General features: G+C 37.1%; 1 protein-coding gene across 1 annotated transcript; it reads left to right on the top strand.

Moving 5' to 3' along the window:
* The first annotated feature begins 789 nt into the window (after window positions 1–789).
* Window positions 790–2,454, top strand: LOC147755553 (protein PET100 homolog, mitochondrial). Its single transcript, XM_086991818.1, has 2 exons — window positions 790–1,242; window positions 1,641–2,454. Exon 2 carries the CDS (start codon window positions 2,054–2,056, stop codon window positions 2,300–2,302), a length of 249 nt encoding a protein of 82 aa, XP_086847944.1. The 5' UTR covers window positions 790–1,242; window positions 1,641–2,053; the 3' UTR covers window positions 2,303–2,454.
* Window positions 2,455–10,731: the final 8,277 nt, after the last annotated feature.

The following is a 10,731-nucleotide window of genomic DNA, read 5'->3' on the forward strand; positions in this document are numbered from 1 at the left end:
GACAAAATGATGAGCATATGGGTACGACTATTCGTAATTAGGTAATTTTTAATAGGTGACAATATAATATAATGCATGCCAGCAAAGAATCGTTGGCAATAAAGGTAGTATAACGTAATGTTGCGCGAAAACGATGCTGTTCAAAACTAGCATTTGGAAAATACATATATCAAAGAAATGTAATCTATATATACAGTGGCAGGTGGAAACGTGTAGGTGTCACGTACGTATTGTTCATGCATTGGTATATCATTACTACTAGTACTACATAGAATATATGACGCTCCAATGATGTGTGACAGGTTAGATTTGCGCGTGCCACAGAAAAAATAACCTATGCAAGAATAACACCTGCAGAACACCTAAACACGTTTGTCACTAACTGTATATGTACACAATCATACTGATGCGTGCGTCAAAGCATATATACAGTCTGTATTTATCATGTACATACTGCCAGTTGTGCCCTACCTGAAGAGTTTGACGTATTTTTCCCTTTTTATACATTCAGTCCTCATGCGCCTTATATATTATCAATTTTACGTAAAGTTGTACTTCTACACTAGATATATTTACAGTATGAAACACAGTGGTGCAAATATTACAAAGAATAAAAATGCGATTTTGAAGACAAATTTCAAAACTTAGTGATGTTATTACTGCAGAGACGGCACAACAAAATACGCATCTGTAGACACATACCATTAAAAGATCGTAATTAGTTGTATGTAAAACAAAGACGCCAAAACGGTGATTCATATTATCGGTGGACCGAGCTGAACAAGTTATCTCAGTAAATCATTATTATGTCATCAGTCATTATGAAGATACAGGGTATTTTTGCATTGCTGCATTTTGAATTGCTGTTCAGAATAGCAATGCTGTCGACCAATCTTATGTTATGCTGCTAGTAACATAGGTTATAAGACATGTTTCAATTATTTTCGAAAAGATACCCGTTTATAGCGCGCCAAAGTGAAATATTAATGAAATTAATAATGATTAAAATAGTATAAATAGAGTTTCCTTCTAGAGGTGCCCTTCTTTTATAAGTTCAGAAATTTTCCACTAATTTCTATAATAGTTCGATATATTATTATTGATATAGTCGATATAAGTTGTTCATGCACTTATATAGATCAATATTACCTTATTGTGGAGTAACAAAAGGTTAAAGTTTGCGTCCGTTCTTCATCCGCTGACCTGTGTGGCCCTCCAATATTTCTGACAGCAGAATTTCTGGTAAGTAGTAAAGTTATGTTTATGTATTTAAATAATAATAATAATAAACGTGTAGTACTTTTTTTCTGTAAAAAGAAGTCCCCAGACTAATATCAAGGATGGGAATTTAACTGGAATCTCGATAGACTCTAATTTAGAGTTTCTCCACTTGATCTATGAAACGGTATGAAAACTCCAGTAACGAATAAGTTCTCACCGTTTAAATGCATGGGTTCTGAAAGTAACTTAGACCACAATTGATCAATCACGCAAATTACCTAATCCATATATTTGCCGTATTGTGAATAAAAAAGATTTTTTTAGCAACATTCTGTCCAGTATAATATCAATTAAGGTACCCTACCTAACCGGTAAAAAAAACTCAGTGACAAATAGATTCTTACTTTTGTTTATTCTAGTTTGAAAACGCGCCATCTAGGCCCAGCGTGAAATGTCAACATCTGAACATAGGTCCGGGACAAAGTTCGAACTTCTGCGCTCACAAGGCCCTGTCAGTTCGAAATTATGCCTAGTCATTTTCATGGGCACGGCTTTTGTTCAACACGTTCGAATCGCTGTGGTGGATAATTCTGCAGTTCCTTGACCTCCTATAGATTCGCGCATTGTACCAAAAACAATAAGTATTCCATTTGATGACCGTTAATGTTCGCATTGCAGTTGGGTACAGTTCGCCTAAACCTGTTCTGCTGCAAAGCCGTGTGGGTTTAAGTTCACTTACGGAGTCAGTCGGCTACTGACGAACTCAGGACATCACATCTGTTCTCCGACGAAACTAGTGTTCAGTCACCTAATTTTACCAACTGTGTATAATATGGGCAGTTGGCGTATCGAGGCATTTAGGATGTCAATCTATATGGCGTTCCCGGTGGTACTCTTCTATTACTTTAACCAGCCGCAATACTTCGAAAAATGGGTGATCGAAAAGAAGCGAGAATTGTATCCACCAGCCCATCTCACTGGAGGGTTAGAGTTACAGCAATTCATTAAAAAGTTTGATTCAGAGAGAAAAAAAAAATTACAAAAGAAACTCGATGAACTTGAAAAGGAGAAGGAATTGTAGTTATAGCTAGATTTGGCATAAATGTTGAATAAAAAAACACAATTAAGTGAAGAGATTCTAACATCAACAAGTTAATTTGTATCAAAAACCGCGAAGATAGAACCGGATTTTTAAATGGAATAAAACTCTCACGTGTTAACTAAATATAAGTACTTTTGATTTGTAGTCATTTTACAATTAAGAAATTTGAGAATGAAAAAAAACTTGAGATTATTAAGCAGTCCGTCGCGGTTTCATCCGTTGGAAACAACTACGATAGTCATGAAATACAATTCTATGTAAGAAAGCCAAGTGCCTCCAGAGATAATGAGTGACAAAGACCAACCGAGAACAACTAATTTGCAAACGAGAGGTCGCAGTGCCTGCAAAGTTATTAACCGTCATTGACTTATATATCTAAGTTAATAAAATGTATAATTATCGTATAAATTAAGATTTTATATGTTGAAAAAAATGAATGTATAAATCTTGGCTGAATTGCAAATATGTGCAACGATTATTTAGTCATTGTCGCAATCCTCTTTGACATTTAGAACTAGGTATTCGTGACTCTTATACATATGCAGTACGTAAACTGTAGTGCATGGTTCGAGTAATTGCAAAGTGGTGTTTTTAAGTAACTGAAGGGTTAAATTACACGAACTAATTGTGAAGCCAGTTATAGTCGATTCTGATTAAAAAATATAGGTGATGCTTTGATGAAATTGGACAATGAACAACGTCAAAGCTTTTTCTTTTTTGGAACTTTCATTCATCAGAATGATCAACCCATAGATATGAAGAGTAGGCCTGAACAAAAGACGTGACCATTTAACTAAATGCTACTCAAATCTGCAAATAAAAACCGTGCCAATTGTAAAATGGAAGCGTTGTACGTAATATATACTTATTTTATTTCCATTACCTATTATTTTAGTTGTATTAGTATAAATTGGGAGTTACCTTTATTACAACATTAACACCATATGTTTACTTTTTCTGTATCTTTCAAAGACCCATGTGATCTTCTCAGATCAGTTTATTGGTTTGATTTTACTTTTTCAAAAAATATCTAAATAAAGGCAATCTTCTGACAGGTTTTGCGTGTGATCATAATTTGACATATTGCGGAAAGTGACTCGCCTCTCATTCTTCGATATTTTTAGCAGAGACTGAACGGGCAAACAAAGTTTTACGATTGGCCTTAAAATAGTATTTCAAGAAACTACTCGATCCATACATCCTTTACGGTGCGCTTCTCATTTCTGGGCCGTTGGGGTTATCCTCACAAGTAATGAACAGCGCTACCGATCGCAGCAAAAGTGCAGTTACCATTGTAAGGCGTCATCGCGTTGATTTTAGAGCTATTTAGAATATGATATCAACAAAAACAGTGGGCGACAAATATGACAAATTAGTGATGCAAGCACGAATGCTCACAAAGGCGCTCACAACTCTGAGCCGCTCTCTATCATCAACGGTGATGACGTGTTGCCAAGGGATCTGATGTCTACAATGTAAGTAACGACTAAGTAACATAACCATTAATAAACTATAGTCCTTGTTTGTAAATTTTCATTTAATTTTTGTTATGATGATCAACATATGTCTCGATGAATTGAAATCCATGTTTATGTGATACAGCAGTGAGTAACGCGTTTGCCTTCTATACTTAGGAAGATGTAGTGGTTTAGATTCGAGTCCGGGCATAGATTCACTTTACTTCGTGCTGGAAGTCAGCCGTCCAAAGTATTGTGTAAAGACTTTACTACGGGACGTAGCACACAAACAACAAATAAATTAAAATTCATACTTGATTATGTAGATACATTTACTATCGATGCTAAAGTATGAAAATCGTTGTTATTGACCCCTCTTGAATCACACAGGTTTTGAGCGCTAATAGTGTTCAGGAGAAACATACGTAAGTGCCGAGGCATGCCCCGTGATCGCATGGCCAGCTAAATGTTCCGTTGTCGACGTCGATGGAGTGCACCTTTGCGTAGCAGTAGAAATCTGATGATACACAAGACTGATTCGCGCAAACGGTTCATACCCTGAAGTGTACCCTGACTAGTGAATCTGGTTGTTCGGATTCGTATGCAAGCGTTAAAAAATGTAACATGCATTAATAATAAAAGAATTAGTAATTAGCCAAAGAGAATATTAACAGGTAAAGTAAACGAAAAGTACAAGGCAATTCGAACTATTTTCTAGTCATAGCAAAAGTTACATTTAATGAAAGATGTTTGCTTATAGATTTAGACTCAAATGGATCACCATATTTGTCACAATAATTTAACTCAGGGTTTGTAAATGATTACACAGTTATCAAAATTAATGAATCTATTGTATAAAAACGCTGGAGAATACATAAAGAAACTGAGTGTTATATCTTCTAAGTAAGCTGACACAAGCAGCAGTTCATTTAGCATTGGTTTCCAGTTATCAGACAGTCCATAAGGGCTAATAAAGGTCTAATGTTCATATCGTCATCACAAAAAAATATTCGAACGGACTGACCTGCTTCGATATGTAGTGTCGTCGGTATTTTGGATTTGCATTGTCCTATGAAAAAATGGCTGTTTTCTATAATACCTATTCGGATGACGTGTGAATACAGGCCATATTCTAGGTAGCGTATCCTTTGGCTCAACACTTTTTGCTAGCCGTTTTCTGTCTAACTAGTGCAGCACAACCGATTTCAGGGAAACTTGCCGTCAAACTGGTTTTCTCTGTTTTAGCTAACGACTGGGATGCGATGCGTAGCTTTAGTCTCGAATACAAATGAAATAAATCGAATTATTTCCATTTTTTTGTTAATGCATACGGAGCAAAAGTTTGTTTCTCCTAGAAGTTTACAGAAGATTTCATAGTCACTAAGTAATCACATAAGTACTATAAAATGTACAAGCTTAATGCCATGCTTATACTAATTTTTTTCAGGTTAATTATCTGAAAAAGGCATTCACCTGGTAGATGGTAAAAAAGAAAGTGGTGGAAAAAGGCAGCTGGTAACGTTGCAGCTAAATACATTGCTGACCCTTGAATTATCATATGCCAATCAATTTTAATAAAAGACTGTTTCGATGCATTGATTTGATTTTTTAACGATAGCCTAGTATTAGCATTAACAAGCCTTTTATCTTGTCTCACCAACAATATCATTGCAGTAAACACATTGTGCACCACATAATGGATCTCAGGCCAAATATGAATTTTCCGTGCACGCGAAAACATGGCAAATCCTAAAAACTTATTGACTGGCCTAGGATCTCCTGAGGGTTAATTCTTCTTAACTATAGAAGGTACTTCGCAGACTTTGCGGACTTTGGCCGATCGGAAACGAATCTAATACTGCTATTGAAGTTGTCAATGTGTTGTGGACTTCAACTCAAGGCTCCCTCATGCTAACGGATCGGATCAGTTAACGAAGCCTAGCTGCACGAGTAAAATAACGATTAACAGTTTATGCGATCAAAACATTGACAGCAGTAAACATAGCTATTGACAAGTAATCAATGATAATGGTATTTCGGTATATCATAGGTCAAGAAGGGTCGTGACACAAAAAGCACTCAAAAAGTGACGTAAAAGTATTACTATCTATAGAGAAACGTCAGTCTGGTAAGTTGCCTGAAGTTCTTTAAAATTGGTGCTGAGATCGGCTACTAGACAAGTTGCATTCGGGCAATGCAAGCTCCAGAGTTTGCTCGGCCCCATTGGCCGGCGCGAAAATAAACGATTAGTACCATATAAAAATTAAGGCTCAGTTCACAATGGACGATGCTACGAGAATGCTGAGTACTGCGTAGCTTATGGTTCGGCTATTTTATAGAGGCCATCGTTCCATACCGACTGATCACAAAACATGTACCCGTAAAAGCTTAAAGCATGGAATACGGTGTCCACCAATACAAATGCAATCCAGAACCGATTGAATCTAATGCTTGCCGAGAAGTTCGGTTAGGAATTAATTGTATGTAAAGGAATTTCTTTACATTTTTTACCGCCAGTGTGTTGAAGGCGTACGATATGTATAAGTGATAGATATTAGCTGTTCTCGCAATCGGAACAATGTCAACGCCATAGCAAAGCCAGTTGGCAACAGTTAGGAGACGTAGCACATACAACAACAGGTATAGCAGGCGTGCAAGGGTAAACGAAGGACGATCTACAAACGTTAAACTTCGGCGATTGTGTACTAGCGTACAATTTGTTTCGTCCTTCAATACCTCTGACTTGAAGAGCTCTTATTGATTTCTAATTAATGTCATCTTGGTTTACTTTTCCTTTCCTTTTCCTGAAAAATTCACTACCTTCACTGCGCGAATAGTGTTTTTCTAGAACTGTCACTGGAACTGCAGAACGTTTTTCGAGCACAGGGCCCTTGTATTGAGTATCAGGTAAGACGTGGTTTCACCGTCTAAGATAGTGCCGCTAAGAGACAACGTCCCTTTTGAGACAAATTCGCGACGTCTATATTGCAGTAAAAGACAACAGGTTCCAGAAAAGATATGACATCAACCATAGTCAAAATCAACAAAAATTCGACTTAGTAGAAATATGTGGTGTGCGAAGAAACTAGAAGGTGATTGTAATGTAATAACATACATGGCGTATATACTTGTAGCAGTCACCAACCGCATAAATCCAAAATTTATAAATGGTTGGAGATTTCAATAAAATGAGCTGACTCTAACAATGCACGGTCTCTCTAGTTATGGTTAATTGTTGATGCATACAGTGGTGAGTTTTGTCTCGACGCGATAAATAGTTGTACTCTTCATAAAACATGACGATTGTAGGCTACAGCAGCAGAGTCCGGAATCAGTTGTGACACACATACACAGCCCCGTGTTTGGCACATTTTCCCGCTTTTTGCTGTTATCACAGCAAGTAATGAGAATAAACAGTAATGAAAGTTTCCCATGGCGGTGTGATATATTATTGAAGCTGAAGTTAATATCAAATTGCCTCTATATACAACTCCGTCCAAATATATTATTCCCGTACCTCCGATTTCTTAGTGCTCCGAGGAACGGTGAAAAGAATATGCCACTCTCCATTCATTTATCTTAAGCTATCAGTGGAGACACATCATAGTATAACCGCAGTGGGAAAACTAGCCAGAAATCACTATCTGCGAATCCTGAGGCTGACCTGGGACGAATAAATGTTTCGAGTCTTACGTCCGATACTACCTTAGTTGAGCACTACTTCAGGCAGCTGGCTTCTTTTAGTACGGAACAAAATGCGCTTACGTCCCATTTAAGGTGATCTGGCTTTTAAAAAGCCAGATCACCTTAAATGTCTCTAAGTTTAGTGGGTAAACATGTAACCACTGCACCATTACGGCTGTACGCCATAATGATATGGTAGCTGGGTGTTACAAGGTGCCTATCCAAATAATAGAATTAATTGGGCAGCAGTTACAAAAGATGGCGGACATGAAATTATTTCTGTAAAGGGCTCTTTTAGAGGGCGAAAAAGAACTGCAAATAGAGCTTTACAAATGATCGAGATCAAGACTCACGTGTGTGATCAATGCTATTAGCACACGGTACGGAACTGCTGATTATGTTCACAGACTGTCAAGTCGGATGAACTATCACTATTGAGACACAGAAACAAACGTTTACGTCGATCTGATTGGCCATTAGCAGCTTGATTAACCGATATCTGTAGATTCTGAGTGGCGGTGATCAGACACTCCGAACATAGACATTTGTAGAGGTATTTTTTGGGTTTTACCCGTCCGGAGAGTGTTTCGTTGCATTTTTTCAATTTCGGTCGTCGACAGCGCTGTTTGCCGTAACTTATTAGCCATCCATATATATGATGATTAACTGTTGTGAGCAATGTTCCCATTATAAACTAAGCTCGATGCGCATGATCCACAGCGGAGCTCGAACGTATATGCAGGTATTTTTAAAGAACTGACTGGATTTGGCCCTGCTTTGCTGACATGGTGGGTTAAAAAGAGGTGATTAGCTTTGTATCACGTCAACACATCGTACAAAGGCTGCCTTGGCGTAGCTCGACGTAAACAAGTTTATAACAGCTTTATAAATGTACATATGTAATATCGAGGCGCTTTCTAATGCAAGTGCACCTCCATGGCCGTGAGTATCGTTGTTGCGTTTTTGTTGCTTCCGTTTTCGTCGATGGCCGTATTCAAAAAATCCTTAAAAAAAATAAGCACTTGCGACATCTAGGGAGCAACTTTGCTTAGCGTCTTTATTGGTGCTTATACCTTTTTGCTCTAACACTAAGAGCGTTTGGGGTCGATAGGGTTATAGAAGTAGACTATAGGAGTATGAATGGTTCATGTTAACCATTTATTTGTAACTGACTTCCCGCAAGCTTAAGTGTTAACAGGATTTTTCTGTAAGGACCTACACAACTTGGTACAGCTGAGAATGCCTACACTCTTAAAAATGTTTGATTCCGTCAGAGTTCATCGCAACGCGGAAATTCCGTGAAAATGTTTCATAATATCATCATGTTGCCTGTGTTCAATTTGTTCCAAACATGGAGCAAAATAAATTGACAAGAATCCGTCCTTATTGGAAAAACTAAGTTGCATATATAAAGTCTAATCAATCAACAAAACAATGTTGGACATACAAAGTTATAGAACAATAGATAAAATGACAAATTAAGAGTCGAACTCGAAAAATTACATAGAAGCTCGTCGTATGTATAAAAACGCTGGAAGTATCCAAATTGAGGGAATGGGTTACAATAAGCGACCATCTCATTTGTAAAATAGAAGAATGCGAAAGTGGAGGCGGTCGAGTCTAACTTACTTTTACCTTTTTCTCACACATTGTCTGTATTTTCTGTATTAGAAGTATGATAATAGGGTTAGCACAGTTTAAGTGTCATCGTACATTTCACGTCTTGTCGGCTGCCCAAATACGTCCCGCTATTTTACTTGACTTGAAATAGTAATATTACTATCATCTAAAATATCATCACAGAGAAGCGACTCGACACTTCACTACTAGCTTCATTACAAAGATTTTCATGATTTTCATTTCATTGTATTACAACTATACCATACACTTAATGCTATCGCAGAGCATGTCGTGTTCGAAAGCAGCTCGTTCACTATATTCCAAGACACGAATGCGTTTTTTTTAATTAGTATACGGCAAGATTTGCGCCCTATGTGCACATTCTATACTCTAGTTAATCTGGCTAGTTAAGTTGTCACGTTCTGACAACATGGTCGTTTCTCACCTCGCCTTTCTACAGAGATCGAAAGCGGTATAGCAGCTCTTTTATGTTGGACGTCGAGTGGAAATACACGGATGCTCCAACCCATCCTATTTCACGAACTAAGGCGACAAACTTTTAGAGTTATTACTAATTATAGCATCCATAGACAGGCGTGGATTCGATAAGTGTCCATAAATGATAATGATTTTTTGCCAAATTGCGCACGAAATTAAAATCGGTGACCCCCGACTAGACTGAAATGTCTAGAAATGAAAGACAACTAAGCCAAATGAATATGTCCTCGTCTATTACAGGGTAAACCACACTCGCTCTAAATGGATTAAGTGGAATTGTTTGTATTTAACGAATATTACTTATTGCTTTGACTGCGCAAGTAATAATCTTGGCATTGACTATGATATTTAGATATCTAACCATCAAGTTATCAAAATGATTCAGAATACATCAGAATACAGATTTCGCATTTGGTATCTCTTGGTAAATATAAAAAAGAGATTAATCTTTATTCTGCTTAGAAATGAGCTTATGTTTTTGCTACTACCCTGTGCAACGACCGACTGTACTAGATATTTAAAGTGAGTCCAGGTTTAACCTCTAAGAGTAACAGTAATATTTCTTTCGTTCCAGCAACCTTCTGCCAGTAGAAGATGTATTATCGATTTAGATAGTTCTAATTTAGCAATAATTGCTAAGATTTACAATTCTCAGGTAAATGGATTGAGATATTCATGCCAAAGACTTGACAATAATTTTAAATATAAAATGTCTATATACGCCGAAAATGTACATTTGCCGGCTTGGACGATCGCGCTCATAAGGATTACTTATATTAGCGGGCTATTGCATCTCAGGTCGCTATTTTTTTATAAGAAATATTTTTAGCTTAGGACAAGCTTTTTCGGACGATATATTTCAATGTGAATTAAAAATTCATCTTACTAATTACGTTGGAGGCCTCTGATTGTTATCAATATAATAGCTACCGTTGATAATTTCTTAAATAGATGTACTTTTATCGAACAGTCAGAAAGCGGTCAGTTGAAGCTTCAAATCACAGCCGAATGAAAGACCATAGTTAATATTTCGAACCATTTGTACCGACGCGTCGCTGAATTACCGCTTATGATACACAATAAAGGCAAGCAATTTAAAACATGGCACTTTCATATGGCGCAGATTTGTATTCTGTTTCCGATAGTAGC

This window comes from Varroa destructor, unplaced genomic scaffold (genome assembly GCF_002443255.2).
Source record: "Varroa destructor unplaced genomic scaffold, Vdes_3.0 BEIS01000005.1, whole genome shotgun sequence".
Taxonomy (NCBI): domain Eukaryota; kingdom Metazoa; phylum Arthropoda; class Arachnida; order Mesostigmata; family Varroidae; genus Varroa; species Varroa destructor.